Consider the following 27665-nt stretch of genomic DNA (forward strand, 5'->3'; position numbering starts at 1 on the left):
GTCCTATCCCATGGTCTCAGTTTACTAGTCTGCAGCTAAGACTCTAGTTACTGTCCCTGTGGCTACAGTTTTCAGAGCTTGTGGCAGTGGGGTACTCCTATCGTATCTTCCATATGTATTTGTGACCAGGAATGACACATACATGTAGAATAACAGTTTAATAATTATTGCTAGAAAGCTTCTAATTCCAGAAAATCCGTGCTTATTACATAGTTGTTTGTTTGTATAAGAGAGAAATTCTTTTCAAATTACAGCAACGTGGAAGGAGCTCTTTCTTATGGCATCACAAAGCCTTCTCTTTTTGTTATTTCCTTCAGGACGATGGCCTTCCAAAATATATATAACCCTGCCTTTCTGTTGCTGCTTGTATGTCTGTCCAATTGCATCTGCTGAACCTTCTGGATCCCCTCAGAGGCAACCAGAGATATATTATACCTCTGATCGGTTGTTAACCTTGAGAGCGCTGTAAACAGAGTTTGGAAGCATCTTGCTAAAAGAATGTCTGCTGAGTGATGACATCATTTCTAAAAAACACATGAAAGTAGAGATAAAGAGAATATTGACTAAGAAGTTCATTTTTCATCACTATGAAGAATAATCGAACCTGGTTAAGTACTTTCATTCTGAAAAGGAATTGGAGAAAATATGCTCACGTGAGGAATAGAAATCACAAAATGAGAGTAACATGTTACTTTATAATTATCTTAGAGCTAATAACACTTTCCTTGTTCATTGTTCATATTGAGGCAATTTAGAGAAAGTGGTGTGAAAGCTATGCAGATGCTGTGGTCCTTCAGCCATAGCAATCAGGCCTGGAAAGGACTGAACTGAACACTGGAAGATGAAAATCAGATTCTAAGCGGTGAGGACCAAAGTGCTACAGCTGCGAAGGCCACACCTGGAGGCCAGGTCTTGTGAGGACCCCGTGGTCCCCACATGGAACTATCCCCATGGCTTCCCTGGCAGAAGAGGCCAAAGTAAAAGACTTGCCCTAAGACTGAACAATGAAGCATGGTTTTGTGAATCATTGAGTTTTCTGCAGAGTGACTGATCCGAACTGGTTTGCTTTTCTGCATCCCAGATAGAAAATATACACAGGTGTGTAATCTGTTCACGTCTGGAAGAACACATGCTCAGAGGAAAATGTTGGATCCTCAGAGGTACTTCAGGGAATTTTGAGCTCCATGTTTATTCAATTATATACTCTTCCTACCCACATCTGCAGTCTCCAATTCCTGGAAATGCTTAATAAAACCTATCTATTCAGACTTATTCTGGAGTGTAATTTTTCTTCAGAGGTCCCACTGCATTTAAATAAGGAACCAACTCCCCTCATCCAGGCCAGGGAAATTTTTTCATTTGCTGTGCTGGCCTACAATTCTTTACTCATTTTCTCATATTGAAAAGTAATCAATTAACAGAAATTAACCATGTTCCAGCTAATGTAGTAAGCACAAGTGCTACAGAAGATTCAAAGATATAAAACAACAAGGACTAATACTCCAAGATCCTGAAATCTGTCTGAGAGCAGGGCTGGCTTTTTGGACATGTGATCAACGTAGTTACCCAGGACTCATACTCAGAAGACAGCCCCATATTTAAGACTTTAAAGTTGCCAACTTGAAATTCTTATTAGTTATATTTCTGAATTTGTGTTTTGTAAGTAAAGTCCAATGGGACAATGCAGCATGCCCTGGGGACTTGGAGTTGTGGCTCATGTGTGGTCCCACCTCCTGCTTCTCCCTACCTCCTTGGGTGTGCTTTCCACAACCCACTCGTCTACCTCCACTGTGGGGTCTGGGTGCAGATGCAGGAAAGATCAAGGTCAGACACGTACACCTGCATGCTGAGTCACAGTGGGGGGCTCTGTGTGCCTTTGAGGATTTGCAATTATCTTGCAAGTATCCCCATGAGCAAGGGAGTGTGATATTAAAGAGCAAATCAAAAACACCATCGTTGGTTGAGAGAAAGAGAGAAACTATGGAAGAAAGGAAAAAGCTTTTTTTCTGTTTTTTGAACAAGGGGTCCCATATTTTCATTTTGCACTGGGCTTCACAGATTAAGTAGCTGTCTCTGATAGGAGACAAGACATGCACATAACATGGATATATCAAAGTAAGGTAAGAGGAACGTTCTGGGAGGCTTTCCAACTTGTCCAAGGTCACATAGCAGTTAAAAATGGAATAATGTTTTCATGTAATCCAGGAGCTTGCACTCTTTCTTTTATGACTTGAAACTTCTCCAAATGAGCAGTAGAGACGAAACATTCAGAGGAGTGTGAGCTCTTTAAACTGGAGTCGTTATGGAGGTTTCATGCAGAAAATGGACCTTTGGTTGAGACCTGTGGGACACGCCGTATAGACACCTAGGGATGAAGCATCAGCCTAGGGGAGCAGCAGAGCCAGGTGGTGTGAACTGTAGGGGGGCGTTCAGTGAGGACCACCTTATAATGTTCTTAGTACTCTCAGATTCACCTTTATGGTTATGAAAGATCCCATTTAATCACAATTAGATAAAGAAAAGTTGAGTCAGAACTATTCCACTTATCAAGAACCGACAATTTGCTACACACTAACTAAGCTCGAACTATTGTAGGGATTTAATCTTCACCAATAGCCACAAGACACTTCTCTTCCTCCCTGGCCTCTGAGCTCAGGTATGCCAATCTCATACTTCCCTGCATGTGTGAACGCTCTTGACTCTTTCCCACACCAATATGTTCCAATATCCTTGAGCTCCTCCCAGTAAAATAATATTTTAGTTGGTGACCATGGGTGTTTCTCTAAAAAAGCAATCACTCATTTTTTTTTGACACACCTTTAAATTTGATCTCTTCATGAAGGCACATATTCAGGGAGTTATTTAAACAGGTATGCATATTTTAGAAATGCAGATACTATTTATTGTGTAGAATTTCATGTCTCACTCTAAAATAGATTGAATGTGTGTGTAGATGATGTGGGATGGATGCCTTGGGTCTTGGATGTGTACTAGGCTATTAGTCTGCTGTGACAGAACTCATATTCTGTGTGTCTATCATAGTTCTTGCCATATGAGTAGGGCTCAATCAAGGATGATTTCAACCTAAGTTCATGTACAAAAAAGATTCTCCTAATTTTGGCCACTTTCCTCAAATCTAGAAAAAGCCAAACAATTTCCTCTCTCTTCTTGGATGGGAGGCAAAAAAAAAGAAAAGAATTTAAACTAAAAAATTATTCTCCTTGGGCCTGTAATAGTCGCAGTGGAATTCAGCTTTCCTTATCTCTAGCAAGCTTCTTCCCTCTCCCTTTCAGCAAATGTTCAAAATAGTTTGCCAACCTATTCAAGTCCTCAACATCACTCCTACCCTGCCTACTGTACCAGGAATATAAACGGTATCAGGCTTCATTTTTTTATTTTTATAAATTTATTTATTTATTTATTCTTGGCTGTGCTGGGTGGGATCTTCCCCAACCAGGGCTAGAACCCATGTCCCCTGCATTGGCAGGCAGATTCTTAACCACTGTGCTACCAGGGAAGTCCTGGTATCAGGCTTCTTGAACTGACATGCCTTCATCTACTGATCACTATCTTCACCCATTCTTCATTCTTTCTCATTTTGGAGAAATGTGTGCCTAACAGTTTCCAAGAACAATATCTCCACCTCCAATGCCCACCTTCCTCCATCAGATAGCTGTCCTTTTTCTCAGCCTTTAATATCTTCCTGTTGGTTTGCTACTTCTTTTTTGGTTTGTATGGGCAAATCTCCCCAGTACTAAAAAAGCAAGCCAAAAATAAACATGAAAACCTTCCCTTAACTCTACCTTCCTCATAAACAGAGACTTTATAACTTCCCTTCCCTTTACATCTCTTAAAAGGATCATGTCATTTTTCCAAGTCCACATCCTCACCTCCCAGTCCTAGCTCAACCCATTGAAATTTGGCTTCAAGTCTGAAGGGTAACTGGTAGGGCCGGGATTCAAAGTGAACCAGGCAAGGAGCGTAACCCTGAAATCTCTGATATGCTCGTATCTCTTCAGTACTCATGATTTGACTTCTCTTTACTTTTTGACCATGATAGTCTCTTCTTTTCTTGAAATTCTCTCCTAGCTTAATTTCTGTGACACCCCTTTCACCCATTTCTCCTTCAACTGCTCCTTCTACCACCTGAACAATTGCTTGCCTCTCTTCTTCCAACTGTCCCTTCAGGGTTGCCGTTGGATTCTACGCTTGATCCTTTTCTCTCATTACCTGTCTCATTCTTGCTGGAAGACCTCCTCTATTCTGAACACTTGAGCCGCCCCGACATGTTGGAAAAACAGATCAAACCTTACCAAGCTTCAGACTTGACTTTACAACTGTATGTATTATTAGCGGTCCTCAACCGTTTTGGCACCAGGGACTGGTTTCGCGGAAGACAATTTTTCCACGGACTGGGGAGTGGGGTGGGGGAGGATGGTTTTGGGTTGATTCAAGCTCATGACATTTATTGTGCACTTTATTTCTATTATTATTACATTGTAATATATAATGAAATAATTATACAACTCACCATAATGCAGAATCAGTGGGAGCTCCGAGCTTGTATTCAGTTGCCACTCACTGATAGGGTTTTTTTGTTTTTTTTTTTGCGGTACACGGGCCTCTCACTGTTGTGGCCTCTCCCTTTGCGCAGCACAGGCTCCGGACGCGCAGGCCCAGTGGCCATGGCTCACGGGCCCAGCCGCTCCGCGGCATTTCTATAACTTCTGTTTAGTTTAGTGGCATTTCTAACAGCCAATCAGGATATCCTCAATTCTGATTTCTCACCCCCTTCCTCCTCCACTATAGGTCACCAGAGCCTATAAATTCTACCTTTTCAATATTTCATTTAAGAAATAATAAAAACCTTTTTTCCTGATCATAAAAGTAAATTATAGTAAACATGGAAATTATTAAAGAAAATATTGACACATATTTACTCTGCAGAAATAATCACTGTTACTTTTTAGGTTATTTCCTTTTAATTTCTTTTGAGACTTCTTTGATCCATGCATTATGTAGAAGTGTTATTTTGTCTTCAAGTGCATTGGGATTTTCCAGTTGTCTTTCTGCTATTGATTTCTAACTTAATTTCATTGTGGTCTGAGAACATACTTTGTACGATATCTGTTCTTTTAAACTGTTAAGGTGTGTTTTATGGCCCAGAATGTGGTCTACCTTGTTTTTTTGTTTTTTTAAAGAAGATGTTGTTGGTAGGAGTTTATTGATTTATTTATTTATTTTTGCTGTGTTGGGTCTTCGTTTCTGTGCGAGGGCTTTCTCTAGTTGTGGCAAGCGGGGGCCACTCTTCATCGCGGTGCGCGGGCCTCTCACTATCGTGGCCTCTCTTGTTGCAGAGCACAGGCTCCAGACGCGCAGGCTCAGTAGCTGTGGCTCACGGGCCTAGCTGCTCCACGACATGTGGGATCCTCCCAGACCAGGGCTCGACCCCATGTCCCCTGCATTAGCAGGCAGATTCTCAACCACTGCACCACCAGGGAAGCCCTGGTCCACCTTGTTGAATGTTCCACATGACCTTGAGAAGAATGTGTATTTTGCTGTTGCTGAAAGAAGTATTCTATGTGCCAATTAGATCAAGTCAACTGATGCTGTTGTTCAGTTCAGCACCAGTATGCTTACTGATTTTATGCCAGTTTGATCTACCAATTACTCAAAGTTTCCAGCTAGAATAATGTTTCTCTATTTCTCATTGTAGTTGTATGTTTTTAACCTCATGTATTTTGATGCTCTTGTTAGGTGCATGGGTGTTAAGTATTGTTATATATTCCCAAAGAACTGACTGCTTTATCATGATGTTATGCCCCTCTTTTTTTTTTTTTTTTTTTTTTTGTGGTACACGGGCTATGAGAAATAAATATGCTGCTGTGGCCTCTCCCGTTGCGGAGCACAGGCTCCGGACGCGCAGGCTCAGCAGCCATGGCTCACGGGCCCAGCTGCTCCGCGGCATGTGGGATCTTCCCTGACCGGGGCACGAACCCGTGTCCCCTGCATTGGCAGGCAGACTCCCAACCACTGCTCCACCAGGGAAGCCCTATGCCCCTCTTTATCCCTCATACATTTTTGTGGTTCTGAAGTCTGCTTTCTCTAAAATTAATATAGGTACTCTAACTTTTAAAAATTAGTGTTAGATAGTTAACTTTCTTTACCCCTTTACTTTAACCTACTTTTGCATATAATCAGTGTCTGTGTATTTAAAGTGAGTTTCTTGAATATAACATATAGTTGGGTCTTGTTTTTCTGATCCACTCTGACAATCTCTTTTTTACTTGGTATATTTAGATCATTCATACTTAAAGTAATTATTGATATAGTTGGATTAATATTTAACATGTTTAACTATTTTGTATTCGTTACATTTGTTTATTTTTTCTTTCCTTCTTTTTTGCCTTGTTTTTTTGACAGGTTTTTTAAAGAGAAGTTTTAAGTTAGCATCAAAATTGAGTGGAATGTACAGATATCCTACATTCCTTGCCCTCACATGCATAGCCGCCCTCATCAAATGAACACCAGAATGTACGTTTGTTAACAGCTGAGGAACCTACACTGGCACATCATTACCACCCAAAAATCAATAGTTTATCATTATATTTGAACAGTTATCTATTAAATCAATCAAGAATAAGGAAAAAAAGATTTGATTTTACCTTCATTTATTCCTTGTCTGATTGTCTTAGGCATTCAGGATGCTATAACAAAATGACACAGACTTAGTGGTTTATAAACAATACATATTTATTTCTCATAGTTCTAGTGGCTGGGAAGTCCAACAGATCCATAATCTGGCGAGAGCTCATTTCCTCTCTGATGGCCATTTTCTTACTGAGAGGCTTTTCAACTTGTCCATGGTCACATGGCAGTTAAAAAATGGAATAATGTTTTCATGTAATCCAGGAGCCTGTACTGTTTCTTTTATGCTTTGCAGCTTCTCCAAATGAGCAGTAGAGACAAAACATTCAGAGGAGTGTGAGCTCTTTAAGCTGGAGTAATTATGGAGGTTGTGTGCAGAAGATGGACCTTTTTTCACCTTATGCTCACTAAAAGAAATAAATAGTTTCTTATTAAATAATTGGTTTGCAATTTCTTAATAACTAACAAGATTGAATGTGTCTTATGAATAATAAATAGTGACCATACTATTAGATAACATTTATTGAGCACCTACTGTGTCAGCTACTCTTCTAAGTGCTTTCTATGTGTACCCTCATTTAATCTTCACAGTAACCCTGTGAGGAGCCATTTTATTACCCTTTCTTTAGAGATGAAGATATTAAGGAACAGAGAGGTTAAATAATTTGCCAAAGAATACACAGTGAGTAACTGGAAAACCTAGACAATTCAAATCCAGGCAAGATGTGTCAGGTGTGGTTACCTCATAACCATCTCCTATTATTTCGTTCCCTCTAATCATATCTTTGTCCATTAAAGACATGTTACGTGTATTCATTTTATTCCCTTTATTCCCTGTGGATTTGTAAAACATTTCATAAGTTGAGAATATTATCATTTGTCCCTCATATATGTGGAAAATATTTCCCTCAGTTTTCAATTTGTTGTAAATGTTGCTTATTTTTTACACTTAATGAATATTATTTTCCTAATCAGGTTTATTGAAATATAATTTATAAATATCTAGAATGTTTATCCTTATTTCTATGAGTTTTGACAAATGCATGCAGTCATGAAACCACCAGCACAATCAATATAGAACATTGTCATTACCCCCCAAAATGTTCCTTGTGCCCTCTATAGGTGATCTTACCCCTCATTCCCAGCCCCTGCCAAACTCTCATCTGTTTTCTGTCCTTTTAGTTTTATCTTTCCAAAATGCCATATAAATTGAATCATACAGTAGGTAGTCTTTTGATCTTCACTGCTTTCACTCCATATAATGCATTTGAGATTCATCTGAGTTGTGTGTCAGTGGTTGGTCCTTTTTATTTTTATTTTTTTGCTAAGTAGTATTTCATTATATAAATGTACCACATGTTACCTATCCAGTCACCAGCTGAAAGGTAACTGGGTTATTTCTTGTTTTTGGTGATTACAAATAAAGCCACTATAAATACTTATGTTCAGGTTCTAATGTATACATATATTTTCACTTCCCTTAGGTAAACACCCAGGAGTGAGATTTCTGGGTTATACAATGTGTATATTAATTTTATGAGAGATTGCCAAATTGTTTTCCAAAGTGGTTGTAGCATCTTGCACACCTGCCCACAATGTATGATTGTTCCATTTGTTTCACATCTTTGACAACACTTGGACTTTTAAATTTTGTTTTCTTGTTGTTGTGGTGGTGGTTTTGCCATTCTAATAGAAGTATAATGGTTTTAATTTGCATTTCCCTAATTACCAATGATGCTGAGCATTGTTTTTTTGTATGTATTTGCCATCCGTATATTTTCTTTGGTGAACCATCTTGTCATATTTTTTGCCCATTTTAAAAATTGAAATGTATGTTTTATTATTAAATTTGAAAGTTCTATATATAGTATAGATAGATTCTTTATCAGATATGTATTTTGCAATATTTTCTCTCAGTCTGCGGCTTTCCTTTTCATATTCTTTTTTTTTTTTTTTTTTTTTTTTTTTTTGCGGTACACGGGCCTCTCACTGTTGTGGCCTCTCCCGTTTGCGGAGCACAGGCTCCGGACGCGCAGGCCCAGCGGCCATGGCTCACGGGCCCAGCCGCTCCGCGGCACGCGGGATCCTCCCAGACCGGGGCACGAACCCGAGTACCCTGCATCGGCAGGTGGACTCCCAACCACTGCGCCACCAGGGAAGCCCTCCTTTTCATCTTCTTAACAGTATCTTTGGAAGGGCAGAAATTTTAAACTTTATTGAAGTCCAATATAGTAATTTTCTTTCATGACTTTTCAAGCATGATGTTAGGTGAAATTTTTTTATACTTGACCTTTATTAGGATGAATAAATTCCTTTTTAAAAATTTTATTGAGATATAATTGACATATGACATATTAGTTTCAAGTGTACAGTTTTGCTTTAAAAGAACCAATTAATTACCTTTTACATTTTATACAGCTAGGTTTATGTATCTTTTCTCTTGTGGTTTATTCTAATACTTTTAGGCTTAGAAAATCTTTTTTCTTTTGCATTGCCAAAATCGGATCAAAGTTTATTGTATTTTCTTCTACTTTTTTCTTTCTTTTACATCATGTACATTGTTTGTATGTATTTAAAAAATTACTTTGGAATTAATCTTTCTTACATAAGATCTGTATTATCTTGCCCAAATAGCTATATCCTCATCCCAGGGCCATTTAGATTTGGATTTTTTTTCCTTTCTAACATCAGTTTTGAGCCCTTTCTTGGGTATGGCAAAAAATGACATAGAAATGAATTCATAGGCTGACTGCACCATATCAAAGTAGAAGCGAGTGGGGGAGCAGGGGCAGGGATGTGTTAGGGCCTCAGTATGTGAATTTAGGGTCATTAAAGGAAAGACTTTAGGTGATTATATAATGTAGAAACAATGGAGAATATAAATGTGTTTTTGCTGATAGAGATGGCCAATGCAATTTGTATTTTGAATTATTACATCATTCTACTTGTGCCTCTCTTTTATTTTTTTGTTTTTTATTTAATTAATTTTTTAAATTGGAGTATAGTTGATTTACAATATTGTGTTAGTTTCAAGTGTACAGCAAAGTGAGTCAGTTATACATATACATATATCCACTTTTTTTTAGATTCTATTCCTATATAGGTCATTACAGCGTATTGAATAGTGTTCCCTGTGCTATACAGTAGGTTCTTATTACTTATCTATTTTATATGTAGTGGTGTGTATATGTCGATCCCAATCTCCCAACTTATCCCTCCCCTCCTTCACTCCTTAGTAACCGTAAGTTTGTTTTCTACATCTGTGACTCAATTTCTGTTTTGTAAATAGGTTCATTTGTACCCTTTTTTTAGATTCCACATATAAGTGATATCATATGATATTTTTCTGTCTAACTTACTTCACTCAGTATGACAATCTCTAGGTCCATCCATGTCACTGCAAATTACTTGTGCCTCCCTTCTGATACTTAACATCTACTATATTTTTTAAATTATTATTTTTAATTGAAGTATAGTTGATTTACAATGTTGTGTTAGTTTCAGGTGTACAACAAAGTGTTTCATATGTGTATATATAATATACACACACATATATATATTCTTTTTCAGATTCTTTTCCCATATAGGTTATTACAAAATATTCAGTATAGTTCCCTGTACTATACAGTAAGTCCTTATTGGTTATCTATTTTATATATAGTATTGTGTATAACATCTACTATATTTTAATAGTTATTTATGTCTATAATAGCAAACTGAGAACAGATACTCATTTGGTCTGGTTTACTCTTCTATCCATTTCAGAATATGTTTATGGTGATTTTCACAAGGTAGGCTGTCATTAAGAGTAGAAGGAAGAAGAGAAATAAATGAAGGAAGGAGAAAAGAAGAAAGACAAAATAGGTAAAGGTAATATGAAAGGAAAATAACATGGAGAAAGGCAGGGAGTCTAAGATATGGAGGGAAAGGACAGGAAAGTATAGTTGAATGGTTTGAGTGTCTTTTGTGGCAATTGAATACATGAACATCTCTCTACTTCTATAAACACATCTTCTCTCCTTCATTTAGAGTAGTTCCCACTCATAGCACTTGGGGAAGTTAGTTTGGGAGAAGACTATAATAGTGAGTTAAACACCAAGCTAAGAGTCTTCAACTTCATCCTACAGTTGATGGAGAGTTTTAAAAATTCTTTGAACACAAGAGCAATTTAGGCAAAATGGTGCTTTTAGGTCTTGAATTAATTGGTTTTGAGGATGGAACAATGGAAAGCCTGGAAACAGGAAGACAGTTTTGGCCTTTTTTATACCCAAAGACTGACTTCCTCTTTTTGGCACAGAGCTAAGTTTCATTTCCCTCACATCTGGATAGGGCCTGTGACTGGTTCTCACCAATGGATAATGCATAGATGTGGTCATTTTCATTCTGAAGAAGCTAAGAGCAGATGTTTTTTCTTCATGCTTTTAGTCTAAACTCTCAACTGCCAGCTTGTTGATGCTAGGATAACCACGAAACTACATATTGAAAATGGGGAAGCCACGTAAAGAAGAAGATGGAAGCCACAAAAGTCATCCCTTGGAGGAGAGCCATCCACCATGAAGTCATCTGTGTTGGACTTTATGTGAATGTGAAATAAAAGTTTATGTTGTCAAATCACTGAGATTTAGGTGTTGCTTATTACAGCAGCTAGTGTAACCATTCTGACTAATTAAAGTCATTTTGACAGGGACAGTGTGTGGTGGTGAGGATGAGAAATGGAGTTTGAGCTCATGGATTGGAAAGAAAAACACAAATGGGCGAAGCATTACAGAGGAAAAATGGCAGAAGAAGGAAGGATGAATTCAAGGTAAGCCTAAACTCCTGGAGGAAATTGTTAGCAGAAATAACAATGTCCAGAAAAAAAGACTGTGTTGGGGGAAAGAATATAACAACTTTTATTTTAGATGGATTGAGTCTCATATATTATAGTATATCTAAATGTAAATGCCTGACGAATTAAAAAACGAGTTGCAGAAGTAAATTGTGTGCACATGTGTGCACGTGTGTGTGTGTGAGAGAGAGTGAGAGAGAAGAAAGAGAGAGAAAGAAAGATTGAAAAAATAGGGGATGTAGGTCTCATAATAAAAAGGTAATAGATAAAATGGGTTCAAACTTACGTAAAGAAAGGCAACTAACAAAATCCGTATTTGGGAGTGGACTTACTATTTAGTATGAACAATAGAATAGCAAGAAAAAGTCTTATCTTTGCCACTAATTGTATCTAAAATGACCTTGGCCAAGTTTCTTAACCTGTTTGAGTCTTAGTTTCCTCAAGAGGGGTTGGGGAAGGACTTGAAACAGTTCTTCCAATTAGAATCACCCATGGGCGTTTAAAAGTCCACATGGCTGTGCCCCTTTCTCAGACACATTGAATCAGAGTGTCCAAGGTGTGGGTAAGGCCAGCATGAGGCTCTTCCATGTTAGCTATTTCACACCCTCAGTGAGGAGCTGGGCAGCTTACTCTTGAATTTCATTTATAACAACTTTTACAAGCACAGTGTTTTATTCATCTAGTTTAAAAGTTTCACCCTTGAGTTGTGGGTAGGCCTATTTTCAAGTCTATCTTTTGGTCAAGAAGCTTTCTGGAACCAGAAGTCTCCTTGCTAATGCCTCCATCTCAGCAAGGCAATAAGTTACACTTAGCAACAAATAAGAGAGGACAGATGGTACTTGTAATAGTTACCAGTGTGAACTCTGATGTCTGATTGCGGTCAAATCCTGACTCCTGCCCTTAAAAGTTGTGTACCATTGAAAAGTTACTTAATTTCTCTGGACCTTAGTTTTCCTACCTGTAAAATGAAACATGGTTAGAAAGTAACACATAAGATTGTTATGAGGATCAAATGAATTAATATATGCAAAGTGCTAGAACACATTAAGTGCTCCATAAAGGCTAACTATTGTCATTATTAGGTCTATAGACTCAGAACTCCTGGGGACAGGAGACAAAGTAGAGGGTAGAGTATAACATCTCTGACTGTCCTAATATCTATAGGTGTGATTCTGGGGGACTTTGGAGCCAGTTATGGGAGAAAATTTGCAGATGTACTACAAAACTGTAATCCTTCTTGCTGTTGCTATCTTAGAAAGATTTAATAAGACACCACGTTTTACAATCACCCCAGCTGAATAGCCAGGGTAGGGGAATTCCAGTGAAGTAGGGTAACCCCAAAATTGCCCAAATGTCTGCTTTTTAAAAGCCCTATTTTTTAAAATTGATTAATTAATTAATTTATTTTTGGCTGCGTTGGATCTTCATTGCTGTGCCCGGGCTTTCTCTAGTTGTGGCGAGCAGGGGCTACTCTTCGTTGTGGTGCGCAGGCTTCTCATTGAGATGGCTTCTCTTGTTGTGGAGCACGGGGTCTAGGTGCGCGGGCTTCAGTATTTGTGGCTTGTGGTCTCTAGAGTGCGGGCTCAGTAGTTGTGGCACACGGGCTTAGTTGCTCTGCGCCATGTGGGATCTTCCTGGACCAGGGCTTGAACCCGTGTCCCCTGCACTGGCAGGTGGATTCTTTTCTTTTCTTTTTTTTTTTTTTGCGGTATGCGGGCCTCTCACTGTTGTGGCCTCTCCCGCTGTGGAGCACAGGCCCCGGACGCGCAGGCTCAGCAGCCATGGCTCACTGGCCCAGCCACTCCGCAGCATGTGGGATCTTCCCGGACCACGGCACGAACCCGTGTCCCCTGCATCGGCAGGCGGACTCTCAACCACTGCGCCACCAGGGAAGCCCAGGCAGGCGGATTCTTAACCACTGTGCCACCAGGGAAGCCCCCATTGACTACTTTTATATTAAAAACCCTGAACCACACATATATACACATATATATTAAACACAGAGACATAAATACATATTCAATATTTTTACAGCATTGGTGTTATAGGTAAACATGTGTTACGTGCTACTCTTTCTATGTTCTGTTACAGGTTCTTTGTACTACTGTTTAACATACCATATTTTAAGCATTTCCTGTGTCATACAATGAGCTTTAAAGCATCACACACATAATGGAACATAGTAATATGTTTATGTGCCATAATGTAAATATAAGCATATCACTGGAAACTTAATTGTTTCCAGTTAATTGATATACATCTTTTAAAAATAAATACCACATATTGGGGCCTCCCTGGTGGCTCAGTGGTTGAGAGTCCGCCTGCCGATGCAGGGGACACGGGTTCGTGTCTCGGTCCGGGAGGATCCCACATGCCGTGGAGCGGCTGGGCCCGTGAGCCATGGCCGCTGAGCCTGTGCATCCGGAGCCTGTGCTCCGCAACAGGAGAGGCCATAACAGTGAGAGGCCCGCGTACCGCAAAAAAAAAAATTAATAAATAAATAAATACCATATACACTAAGTCACTTGCTGCACCTCTGATTAATTTTTCTGATTGATTCTAATGGTAGAATTATTTCCTCAGGTAATGGTCATGTTTAGAGCTTATAAATATTGCAAATTGCTTTCTTTTATCAATTTTACATTCCCCCAAGCAATACATATTTCCCTTTTGATTCATGCTTATCCACATAGAGTAAAGTTTTCTGCCATGAAAATTGGATTCATATGAATATTTTCCAACTTGCCTTTTGTTTTTTTAATTTAATTTTTATTTTATATTAGACTATACTTGATTTACAATGTGGTGTTAGTTTCAGGTATACAGCAAAGTGATTCAGTTATACATATACATATATCCATTCTTTCTCGGATTCCTTTCCCATATAGATTATGACAGAATATTGAGCAGTGTTCCCTGAGCTATACAGTAGATCCTTGCTGTTTATCTATTTTATACACAGTAGTTGTGTATATGTTAATCCCAAATGCCTAATTTATCCCTCCCTGCCATATTTCTCCTTTGGTCACCATAAGTTTGTAAAAGCCCAATTTGTACGCGGGCCTCTCAGTGTTGTGGCCTCTCCCGTTGCGGAGCACAGGCTCCGGATGCGCAGGCTCAGCGGCCATGGCTCAAGGGCCCAGCCGCTCCGCGGCATGTGGGATCTTCCCGGACCTGGGCACGAACCCGTGTCCCCTGCATCGGCAGGCGGACTCTCAACCACTGTGCCACCAGGGAAGCCCAAAGCCCTATTTTTAAAAAGCTGCTGGACGTCATTCCAGCTGTAGAACAAGAGCATCATTTATGCTATTGCTTTGCTTACTGTAATAATTTTCAATATTGAACAATTCTGCCATTTACAGGTACTATTTGTTTTTGTATTTCCCCACCTCTAAGTTCATGATTCCACCCTAATGCTAGCTAGCCATTTCTGACGTGGCGTTATAAAAATTACTCGAATTAAACTGTATTCTCTCTATTTTTTAATCTGAGGATTTCTCAGTGCATCTCAAGGTAACGAGAATTATATGTCATAGTTTTGATGGAGTTTTGGGCAAGGTTTAATGATAAATTCGGTTAATGATGTTAATTGGGCAGAGAGATGTCTGAGCCTCGCTCCTCATGGATCTCTGGAAATTGGCACCAACTGTAAATGGGAGGAGAAATAAAGTCATAAAGCCTCAAATCAGGGCCCCAGACACTGTCCTTGCCTCTAGTCCCATATCCATCCCTTGGGTGGAAGAATTCAACAAACAAGGCAGGGATGAAAAGGCATTGAGTGAGGGCTCAACTTAGGTCTTAAGGGTGGACTTTACCTTCAGGGGAGATTTAGGAATATTAGATATAAATGACGACAAGATGTTTGTGTAGAACAAGCATCTTGTAATATTTTTAAAGGGTGGACATTGAAATCTCAAATGTACCATAGAGCAGATAAGAGGGAATATTTACAGAGTAACCAAGTGGCAAATTTTTACTAGTGAATAATGAACTTTGCTGATATCAGGTTATGTGGTTGGGTCTCAATCCCGATAAAGGAGTTTGCTGGGGTGTGTTAATGATGTGGACATGGCTCTTTCCAAAGTGATCATTCTGGAAAGAGATTTCCACACCTTAAAGCCAGTATAAAGGGTAGAAGTTGCATGGGCAGCCTCATTTGCTCCAGCAGCTTCTGCCTTTCAGGCAAAATGAAAATCCTTGTGAGTATTTGTTTATGTTTCTTTATACCCTTATGGTGGCTGCTTGCAGAGAATGCTCATATCTAATATGCCTTGGCTTTCAGGGGTCTCGGACAAACACTGCATGCTTCTAAACTTCTGTGATTGAATTAATGCTGTCTTTGGCAGGAATAATGTTGAATATTAATTTGTCCATATTTATTTGTCCATTGTCTGTTTCTTGAGATGTTTACTAAAAAATTACAAAGAAAAAAACTGGAAATATCTAGGGAACTTTAATTTGTAATATTTTGGTAATAATTCCTTATTATGAACCTTGGAGGGAATGTAGGCATTTTAGGACAACTGTATTTACTATCTAAAGGAGAAGTAGTGGGCTTTGCTGGTGGCGCAGTGGTTGGGAGTCTGCCTGCCGATGCAGGGGACACGGGTTCGTGCCCCGGTCCGGGAAGATCCCACATGCCGCGGAGCGGCTGGGCCCGTGAGCCATGGCCGCTGAGCCTGCGCGTCCGGAGCCTATGCTCCGCAATGGGAGAGGCCACAACAGTGAGAGGCCCGTGTAACACACACACACACACACACAAAAAAAAAAAAGAAGTGGTGATTTTAAAATAATAATATCCATAATAATAATAATAATGGCAGCCGTCATTTCCCAAGTGTGTACTAGGCCCTATGCTAAACATTTGCATGAATCATTTCATCCATTCACTTAAGCAATTCTATGAGCTGTGTAGTATTGCCCCATTCTATAGGTGAGGAGACTGAGGCACAGAGGAATGTGATTTCCCCAGGCCAGTAAATGTGGGATTTAGTCTTGAAATTTCCCCATCTTAGGCTCCACTTACCAAGCAATCATGGCAAAGTAATCCTGCCATGACCACTGCAGCTGATCCCAGCCCTGATCCCATTCTCCCATAGCTCCACATTGCGGTACTCCATGGATGGTTAGTTGACTATGTTCTGATCCAGAATGGAACTCCTTCCCCCAGTCTCTATCCCTTATTCTCATTGAGCTATTGAAGGAGAAAGCAAAATAATACCTCCCCGTAAGGTGTTAAAGACTGTCAGCTTAAAGAGTCGCCTCTCCCAAGGTATCTTGATTTTTTTAGAGGATACCTAACCCTAAAACACAAACCTGGAACAGTGGTATATTAATCATGGTGTTGGGTGAGGGGTTACTTGGGGGCAGGGGACACTTCCTGAGCTCTCTCTAATCATACTGCTAAGGTGGCTAGCCCTTCACCCACCTATTCAGACCTCTGTATTAGATCCATTAAACAGAATACATAGGAGTGTCAGAGGTTGTCCAGGAGTCCAGGTTGTCTCTATGCAAGTAGGCAGGTTGGACAGCTGCATATAGGTCCATGTTAGACATTCTACCCACAGTCACCAGCAGAAAAATGTTATTGGTGAGATGCAAAAGGAAGGAGGAAAATCCCACTGACAGGTCCTAAAAATATCTGCCTTCTCCTTCATCAGCAATTTCGATGACCGTGCAGTACACTGTGATGTTCAGAAGAGAGAACACAAAACTGGGATCAGCAGGTTGGATGAGTCTCTCATATAACTGCAACAAAATGTCAGCAGTGCCTCCATGTCAGTCTCACGGTCTGCTGGCCTAACACTTGTCTGATGGTATCACTAAGGAGACTGTGGAGGTTTTCCTTGATGTCAGCCTCAGAAGTTAGTCATGCCTCCAAGCATCGGATTTTCATAGTTTGCCTTTAGGAATCGATTGTATCGCTATCACCCATGAATCCACTTAAATCTGTCTTACTCTCTCGATCTCAAGGAACTAAGTAATTTTTTTAACCAAAAAAACAAAACTTGACTCCTGTATACTAAAGCCAGTGTGAATACCACTAGGGTCCTCCCCTTAGTAAAATGAGTCCTTCCTCACTGCTCACCTCCCCCAAGGTTTTTTTTTTTTTTTTTTTCTGGCATAAGAACTATGATTTCTAGAAGGTTGTGTTGTTAGGAAGGGTTGGGAATTTGGTAACAAAGGTAGAACCTGTGTCTGAAAAATAGCATGAACCCAACAAATGCCTGTCAAATGAATGAATGTGTATTTCACATTTTGGAAGTGGAGTGTTGACCATCCATGGCCTCCCACCAGTGTCTTAAGCATATGTTTTCTGTGATATTTGTGCTTGTCTTGTCCAATGTCACCTCATGTTCCCACCCTAAGTGACAGCCCTATTGTGAATAGATGTGACTGGTTGGTTTTTCAGGTGCTATTTCTGGTGGCACTGGCCATCTTTGGGACACAATCTCATGGATATGAGGTGAGTTGGTTCACTATAGACTTTATATCTTAGAGGTATTGGGAGAGGAAAAAGAAGATATGAGATAATGTGAAGGACAGTAGAGAGTCCACATGTCCTATGGGGGATGAAATTCCAGAAATAACCAATAACAGAAACAATGAGGTTGATTATTTCTTTCCAATCACAATACCTTAAAAAACATACCCCATTGCTTTAAATGTGGTTAATTTCATTTCTCATGTAATGCCATTGCTTTGCCCATATATAATGCAGTGAACTATGAGGAAGACCTTTGCATTCTAATTTTAGCATCGGCTTTTGGTCTGGGATGCCAGTGGAGATGTTTCAAGTTTCAATCTCTTGTTTGAAGCAATAGAAGGCTTTACTTTGCAGGGACGGTTGCCTTTCCAATGCACATAGTTTATGAAAAAACCATTATGTCTTTTGTCAATCTAGGTTTATAACATCATCAGCCCAACTGACAATGGTGGCCCTATTCAGGAGACAATGACAATTGACAATGAAAAAAATACCGCCGTGATTAACATCCATGCAGGATCATGCTCCTCTACCACGATTTTTGACTATAAACATGTAAGCAGCAATATTTTATATTCTTCAAGAATGCACTTCTAAAGCGTGGAGGGGCAGCCATTTATTGTGCATTTGAATTCCAGGATCTATCCTTGCAATTCTTTCACAATATCCTTCCTTCTGCTTTTCCCCTTAAATAATCAAGCAATTGATTAAAAACCAATCAAACAAAACCATTTCTAATTAAAAAATGTGATGAGACAGGAAGCATACAAATTCGCTTGACCTTTTCAGGTGGAAAGCACAATCATGTTGGCTAACTACAGGCTCAGAAAGCGCCTGGAAGAGTGACTAAAACCCAAGGCCAGGCCTGGCACACAGGCTCTCAAAAATATTCGTCAAATGACTGAATGAATGAAGTAGGGCTTCTTATACAAAAAAATTATACAGACAGAGAACAATAATGCAGCAAACAGTCACAAAGTAGCAGAAATCCAGAACAACTCTACACAGCTGACTATGTATATGCAGTAAATCATACTGCTTCTGGGAGAATGAAAATATCTAAACTAAAAACATTAAACTATTTCCAAGTTTCAGTTACTGGTATTAACAATAAATCTCAGGAAACTTATTCTGTCCTTGATTCATTTATTCTTTTGTTTGTTTTCCATTTGTTCCACCTGGGTGATGAGCCCGCTTTCACCTATGGAGAGAGCTATGCACTGTGGATATAAGTAGTCTGGAGTCCGTTGCACTGGACATTTGAACGTGACTTTCTTCTCCTTTTCTTATAGAAACCTCCTCACTCCCTCTGCCCCACTGGTAGCGGGAGTTCCACGACACATTTGAAGGCATAGAGTCTTTGAAAGATATGCTTTACAAGGAAGTTGTGCTGAAATTCTTTTTAAGCAGATGTCAGGGAAATCACAAAAGTATCTTTAAAAAAAATAGCGTGAGGATAGGTGAGAATTTGGTTAAAACCTCTTCCACTATCATCAGGTTCAGCCTCAGTCAATTTTTGGATTTTAAGGACTAGAAATTTGTGAGAACTGAAAAATAGGAACTAGAAAGATTTATGATATTTGCACTCTTATAGGCTGTGTAATTATTTGGAACTATGTACAGAAAATTCCACTCTGTATGAAGATTCCAGAAGGTTCCTTTTGGCTCCAAGGACCTCACCCTCCATTGTTCTTCCAATCCCAACTTCCTCCAACCCATCCTAATCCAGTCTTAGGTGGAGAAAAGATAGAAGATGGATGGTAAAGGAGGGGAGGGGAGAGTCAATGAAAATGTATGTGTGGTGGGTGTGCAGGGTGTGGGTATGTTGAGGAGAGCTTCTAAAGCATCACTGTCCAGTAGAACTTTCTGCGAAGCTACTAGCCACTTGCGGCTACTCAGCACTTGAAATGTGTGATGGAGGAAATACATTTTAAATTTTATTTAATTTGAATTTAAATTTATATGGCCACATGTGGCTGGTAGCTAACATATTGGAAAGCACAGTTCTAAAGAATACCGTATTTACTCCAAATGGAGGAAAAGGCAGAACAAAATCAATAGAAAGAGACAGAGAGCGCCTTCTTCTCAAGCTTTCAAACCCCAAACTGTAGACCCAAAATGAAAAGTGGGGCACACATCGTGGGTTTACACAAATTCAGAGATAGAAATGACAAGTGAAAAAGTAAAACGACTATGTAAAAGAAGTCGAATGGATAGAACTGACTGCAGCTTGAAAATATCACTACGCATGCTCAAGGCTTTCTGCAAGGCCCATCCTCACCAAGCTCAGAATCCAGGGAACCGGGAGGGGCAGTAACTGTGCTCTTGCTGCTTCAGGGCTACATCGCCTCCAGGGTGCTCTCCCGAAGAGCCTGCTACATCTTGAAGATGAACCATAAGGCCATCCCTGCTCTGGACCAACTCCAACGGTACATCTTTGAGGGGCAGGTAAGTCTGGGGTAACCCTTAGTATTCCTTGTTCTTGAGCCAGGGAATACTGGTGCCCATAGAGAAATGAAGAGGGTAAGGGGAGAAGATCATAATATCATACCTTATTGTGGCTATGGTACCCTCCACTTTAAAGCATCTTCACATTTATTGATTTTAGAGCAGGAATAAATCTCTTAGCTTGAGCTCCACCCTACAGCCCCCAATACAAAAACTTACAATAAATTCCAGTGTCTTTGTAGAAAGGACTAAACATTCTCTTCTCAGAGCAAGGCTTTAAGAAATAGTGATGGGCAGAAAAAATGAGTGATGATATCCAATGACACAATGGTGCAAAGAAATACAGCATAGTGAGAATAAACAAACACTGTGTGAGGCTAGGAATCTGAGATTTATTTCTCCTTTTGTGTCTTTTCATCGGGCACAGGATTCACCCTCTCTGGGTTTCATTGTCACCAGCTGCAAAATAACATTGGTAATAATGAGGTTTCTCTACAGACCAAGTGGTCAAAAAGAGATGATATCTTGAGATTCCTGACCACCTCCTGTTTAATAATTCAAAAGAGAAAAAGTCACAATTTAGAATAAGTTACACCGGATTATGTCAATTTATTTCATCCTATTCCACTCCTACTGATCTAGGCTTTGAACAACATGTTCTCCGACAAATACATCTGGGTCAAGTATAACCCACTGCAGTCTCTGATCACAGATGTGGATTGGTTCCTGTTTGGATCACCCATCAGGCAGCTCTGCGAACATATCCCCTTGTACAAAGGGGAAGTGGCTGAAAAGACACGTGAGTACCAATAAATCATTCCTTCACCAGATATTTTCTGACAGCTCCAATATGTCAGCCACTCTTCCAGGTGCTGTGTGAAATACAAATAAACATGAAACATGACTCAGTTTGGTTTACTTTGGGAATTAAATATCTACCATGTGTGGAAATAGTGCTAAATGTTAGGGAGAGACAGAAATGAAACAACTCTGCCTCCAAGGAACACATAGTCTGATGGAGAAGTTAGTGACTTAAGACAGAAGATGGAATAAAAAAGATTCATGAGGACAAATGAAAAGCTATTGGATTCTCTAAAGTACAGCATGGTAACTCTGGTTAATAATATGATATTGCATACTTGAAAGTTGCTGAGAGTAAATATTAAGCATTCTTACCACACACACACACACACACACACAAGTTACATATGTTAACTACACAAGGTGTTGGATGTGCTATCTTGAGCTTTTACAATGTACATGTATATCAAATTATCATGTTGTACACTTCACATATATACAGATATACTTGTCAATTATTTCTCAAAAACGTTTAAAAATAGTCTCAGGATCTAAGATAAAATTGGTCCAAGAAAGAGCAGGCAAAGTGGACTGACAGGGAATAAAAACTGATTCATGCAGGTAACATACGTCACTGCAGTCATTACTGGTATTTTTACACAAAATTGCTAAGTATGGCAGAGTGACAGAGTGAAAGAAAAGCTGGATCACAGATGACAAAGGTAACAAGAGAAATTCCCCAGAGTAGTGGAAGGTAAAGAAGAAAAGAATTAGCATTTATTACCTATTGCCCAGAAAAAATTAAGATATTTTTACTTTTCATAAGGTCATTAGTACTTATAAGTAAAGGCATGCAGGCATGCCATTAATGCAGAATGTCATAGCATTAATCGAGTTGAGCCAGAGAGCACTTCTGGGAATTGTCAGTATATTTAAGCTAATATATTATTATTCTTTGCAATACAAGTATAGCTAAAATCTTGGGGAACATGAAATTACATGTACACCCCCTAGTCAAGACATTTACAAAAGGGCATTGGTTTGCTGAATTCTAGTAATTTCTTAATTCTCTTTCTTTAAAATTTTCTCCCCTTTTCAGATGATACTTGGGCTGAAGGCTGTGCAAAGGCTGGGCTCCTGGGCATCTTGGGAATTTCCATCTGTGCAGACCTTCACATTTAAGGCATCAGCCCACTGGTTTCATCTTTTCAGAGAAATACACGTTTCCACTCAACGGCCAAATTAAATTCTTTGTCAACGTCCCAACAAATTTTGAGATTCAGTAGTAAAACATAAGTACGATATTTATAGATATCTGGGTGTTTTCTTTTCTTGTAAGCAGCAAAGGGAAGCCAAACAATGTTTATGTCAATATATAGAAGGAAAGAAATTGCCAGGATTTCAAGTAAAGTGCATAGTGTGAAAATTCCCAGGTAATATATGTGAGTCACATACAGTCTGGTCAGCTATGTACACGTCTTCAGTTTTGCATTTGACACTTAGACCAGCTGCCCATCTGTCCAACCAACACACTGGGCAGCCTAGGTAGAGCAGGGGCTCAGGTGGCATTGACCTTCACCTAGTGAAGGGGATGGATTATTTATACCCTTATCAGACAACTTGACTGCTCAGGTGAAGAAAACTGTGCCCTCTGACAGAGCACCCAGCTTTGAGAGCCATTCACATACCTTTTAGCTCATCAAAGCAGTAGACTCAAACTTAATAAACACTATCATGATATATTTCATCCCAGAGTGAGGAGAGAGAGATAGAGAGGAACACACGTCACCCAGAGAAAGATGCCCATTACTGAAAATCTTTACAGGAGTGAGGCCCTAACTGGGAATGTCAAGTCAATATATAGAAGGAAAACAATTTTTAATATTTCAAATAAATTGCATAATGTGGGCAAATTCCCAGATCGTATGGTTGGTTATCGTATGGAGTAGTCAGTGAGTGCAAGTTCAGAGCAAAGAGGAACTACTTTAACAAGAATTTCTGTCTTCATCAACTGCTCCTATTCCTAACACTATACATCTACTCCTTAATAACCGTTAGTACTGGGCTAGGTATGCTGGCAAAACTACAATAGTAAAGAAAGTTAAAATAACTGAGCTAAATTCTGGTGGGGGTGGCTGCAATTTATTGTCTCATCTCACCATAGAAGGATAGGGATATTCTGGTCTTGGTTGGGTAGTTAGAACTAGAGGCTTGAAGGTGGCCAGACTATATTTTTCCACTTTAAACTCTCGTTCTCTCTACATGTCTGCCTCAGGATCTGACACTGGCTTTCTCCATGGTGGTAAAACCAACATCACTCTGAGCCCCAAGGTCCCCATCTTCCTTGTGTCATCATCAGAAAGGAAATGGACTCTTAGTTCTAATTTCAGATTAGCTTTAATTAAAAAATCTCTGGAAAGGAGCCTCACTGAATCATGTGGGTACACGTTCTTACTCCTCTGGCTGGGGCTGGTGGGAGTGGGGTAGGGGAAGGGTTGTGATTGGCAACTTTCTTTGGAATTTACTGCTTAGAACTGTGTTATCCTTATTAGTTTTTATAATATTATTACCATTTTAAAAGCAGAAAATTTAAAAAGTGAAACTCAAAACAGAACTTTGAGTTCTGCTTTTTCCTACCTCTGCTTTCCTTAAATCAGTTGACCCTGCTCAGTTTTGGTGTCATGCTGAATACCTATTACAAGAAGCAGGTGGAATAGGCCAGGCACATGCCTAAGAGGAGTGAGTCCAAATGTAAGCTAAAAGGAAGCTGGGGCTCCATTAAACCTTCTCCAGAAAGGAGCCCTTTCTTAAGGGTTGGGGAGGGAAAATATTAATTCTGTTTTGTTTTTGTTTGCCTCAAGGTATTTCTAGTTTCTCTTTTGACTTCTCTTTGACCCAATGGTTAAGAGTGTGTGGTTTAATTTCCATGTACTTGTGAGTTTTTGTGTTTTCCTTTTGTTATTGCCTTCTAGTTTTATTGCACTGTGGTTGGAAAAGATTGGGAAAGATAGCTGGAAAGATTCCAATCTTCTTAAATTTGTTAAGACTTGTTTTGTGGACTAACATATGATCTATCCTGGAGAATAGAATAGCATAGAATCCTGTTCCCTGTGCGCTTGAGGAGAATGTGTATTCTGCAGCTCGTGGATGGAATGTTCTGTATATGTCTGTTAGGTTCATTTGCTCTATAGTGTAGTTCAAGCCTGCTGTTTCCTTATTGATATTCTGTCTGAATGATCTACCCATTATTAAAAGTGGGGTATTGCAGTCCCCTAGTATTATTATATTGCTGTCTACTTCTCCCTTTAGATCAATCCATATTTGCTTTTTATGTTTAGTGCATTGGGTGCACATATATCTATAATTGTTATATCTTCTTGGTAAATTGAGCTTTTTGTCATTATATCACAACATTTTGTCTCTTGTAACAGTTTTTGCCTTAAAGTCTATTTCGTCTGATATAAGTATAGCTACTCCTGCTCTCTTTTGGTTCTCATTTACATTGAATATCTTTTTTCCATACCTTCACTTTCAGCCTATGTGTGTCCTTAAATCTAAAGTGAGTCTCTTTTAGACAGCATAGTTGGATCTTGTTCTTTATTTATTTAACCACTCTATATTTTTTGATTTGGATATCAAATTTTCGAACCACAACAAAGCATCAAGGATGCTAGAGGAGCTTATCTCTCTAATAAAGCTGGCCCAAGAGAGCAGGCATGATCCAGAATATGAGTGTGCCAAAGGTGTTTTTGCAGAAATCTTGGTGAGGCTTGTAGATGGGGTTCTTATTTCCTATGACGTTTTGTTCCTCACAGTAAATGACACACAAATGGGATATTACTCAGCCCTAAAGAAAGAATGAATCTTGCTATTTGCAACAACATGGGTGGACCTAGAGAGTATTATCTTAAGTGAAATAGTTCATACAGAGAAAGGCAAATATATATAATTTCACTTATGTGCGGAATCAAAAAACAGAACAAATGAACAAACATAACAAAACAGAACAGACTCATAGATACAGAGAACAAAAAGGTAGTTGCCAGAGGGGAGAGGGGTAAGGGGGATGAGTGAAATAATTGAGGAAGATTCAGAGGTACAAACCTCAGTTACAAAATAAGAGCATAGTATGGGGAATATAGTCAATTATAATGTAATATCTTTGTATGGTGACAGATGGTAGCTAGACTTATCATGGTGATCATTTTGTAATGTATAGAAATATCAAACCACTATTTTGTGCACCTGGAACTAACAGTGTTGTAGGTCAATTATATTTCAATTAAAAAATATGTAGACACTTGGAGGAAATACATCAAAATGCAAATGGTAGCCTTGTAGAATGAATTTGGGAATGTTCCGTCCTCTTCAAATTTTTGTAATAGTTTGAGAAGGCTAGGTATTAGTTCTTCTTTTTATGTTTTGTAGAATTCCCCTGTGAAGCTGTCCACCCCTGGGCTTTTGTTTCCTGGGAGTTTTTTAAATTACAAATTCAATTTCACCACTGGTGATTTGTCTGTTCAGATTGGCTATTTCTTCCTGATTCAGTCTTGGAAGGTGGTATGTTTCTAGAAATTTGTCCATTTCTTCTAGGTTGTCCAATTTTTTGGTATATAATTGTTCATAGTATTCTCTTATGATTTTTTGATATTGCTTGTTGTTTCTCCTTTTTCATTTTTTATTTTGTTTATCTGGGTCCTCTCTCTTTTTTCGTTGATGAGCCTGGCTAAAGGTTTATCATTTTTTTAAATCTTATTTAAAAAACTGGCTCTCGTTTTCATTGATGTTTTCTATTGTTTTTTTGGTCTCTATTTTATTTCCTCTCTGATCGCTATTATTTCCTTCCTTCTGCTGACTTTGGGCTTTGTTTGTTCTTCTTCTTCTAATTCCTTTAGATAGTAGGTTAGGTTGTTTATTCGTTGAGCATCTTTATGATCATTACCTTGTACTCTTTATCAGGTAGAATTGCTTATCTCCACTTTGCTTAGTTCTTCGGCTGGGGTTTTATCTCATTTCTTCATTTGGAAAGTATTCCTTTGTCACCTCATCTTGCCTGATTCTCTATTTTTACTTCTATGTATTAGGTCGGTTGGTTATGTTTCCCTGTATTGGTGAAGTGATATGTAGGAGACATCTTATGGGGTTCGCAGCACACACCCTTCTGGTGACCAGAGCTATATGCTCTAGAGGTGTCCTCTATATGGGCTGTGTGGGCCCCTCTCTTGTGGTGGGGTTGACTACCATGGGCACACTGGTAGGTGGGTCCTGCCCGCATGCTGGTTGGATGCCAGGCCCTGCCTAGTGCAGAGGTTGACAGCTATTGGTGGGTGAAATTGGGCCCTAACATGACTGGAAGTGGCTGCCTGGAGGCTCCAGGGCTATTGCTGGCCTGCTAGTGGGGGTGCCTTTGGCTTGTGCTAGACCTCTGGTTGATGGGGCTCTGTCCCCACATGGCTGGTGGACTGTGGAGTCTTGGACTGCTAGTGAGTGAGGCCTGATCCCAGCATTAACAGGCTAGAAGGAGGACTTGAAACTGGTGTTTGCCAGCTCCAGTGCCCCTGTGGGAGCACAAGCTCCCAGAAATGGCTATTGGCAGCACCTATGTCCACAGGGTGAGTCCCAGTTGCCTCCTGCTTCTCCAAGAATTCCTCCAAGGTCAAAAAGTGCATCTGACCTAGGCTTCTTTCAAATTACTGGGTTTTGAAGTGTGTGATATTTTGTGTGGACCCTTTAAGAAAGGAGTCTCTGTTCCCTACAGCCTTCAGGCTTGCCCAAATGCAAGCCCCATTGGCCTTCAAAGCTGGGTATTCTGGGGTCTCATCTTCCCAGGGCAGGACCTCTGGGCTGGGGAGCCCGATGTAGGGTTTGGACCACTTGCTCTGCAATTGTGATTATCCTCCTGTTTGTGGGTCACCTACCTGGGGTATGGGTCTTGACTCTACCTCATCTGTCCTTCCTACACATCTTGTTGTAGTTCCTTCTTTACATCTTTAGTAGAAGATCTTTTCTATTAGTGTTCAGGTCATTCTCATCAATAGTTGCTCTGTAAATACATTTAATTTGAGGGATGCCTGTGGGAGGAGGTGAGCACAGGGTCTTCCTACTCCACCGTCTTGGCCACTCCTATTCATCTATTGTTGATCAGAATTTCCTAATTTCTATAGCAAAAAAATCCACTGACTACTTAATTTCCATTCCCTATCCACCTGTTTCCTTCCAGCAGAACCTCAGTTTGTTTAAGTATCTGTTAAAAAAAACCTTATTTTTAGGGATATATTCCTTACTTTAGTTCCAAGTCTTCAGTAATGCTTGGTCTAAATCAGTGGTTTTTCAGTTGGAGTATGGTCTTTTCTTTTCTCCTCTGGAGACATTTCACAGTGTTTGGAGACATTGTCACAGCTGGAAGGGGGTGCTACTGGGATGTAGTGGGTAGAGAGAGGTCAAGGATGCTGC

The 27665-nt window shown here is 39.6% G+C and overlaps 1 protein-coding gene across 1 annotated transcript; it reads left to right on the top strand.

Annotated features, from left to right (window-relative positions):
* The first annotated feature begins 15663 nt into the window (after window positions 1-15663).
* Window positions 15664-22394, top strand: GKN2 (gastrokine 2). Its single transcript, XM_067703904.1, has 6 exons — window positions 15664-15675; window positions 17889-17942; window positions 18381-18518; window positions 20301-20411; window positions 21054-21210; window positions 22312-22394. Exons 1-6 carry the CDS (start codon window positions 15664-15666, stop codon window positions 22392-22394), a joined length of 555 nt encoding a protein of 184 aa, XP_067560005.1.
* The last annotated feature ends 5271 nt before the right edge of the window (window positions 22395-27665 follow it).

Source organism: Pseudorca crassidens, chromosome 14, assembly GCF_039906515.1.
Source record: "Pseudorca crassidens isolate mPseCra1 chromosome 14, mPseCra1.hap1, whole genome shotgun sequence".
Taxonomy (NCBI): domain Eukaryota; kingdom Metazoa; phylum Chordata; class Mammalia; order Artiodactyla; family Delphinidae; genus Pseudorca; species Pseudorca crassidens.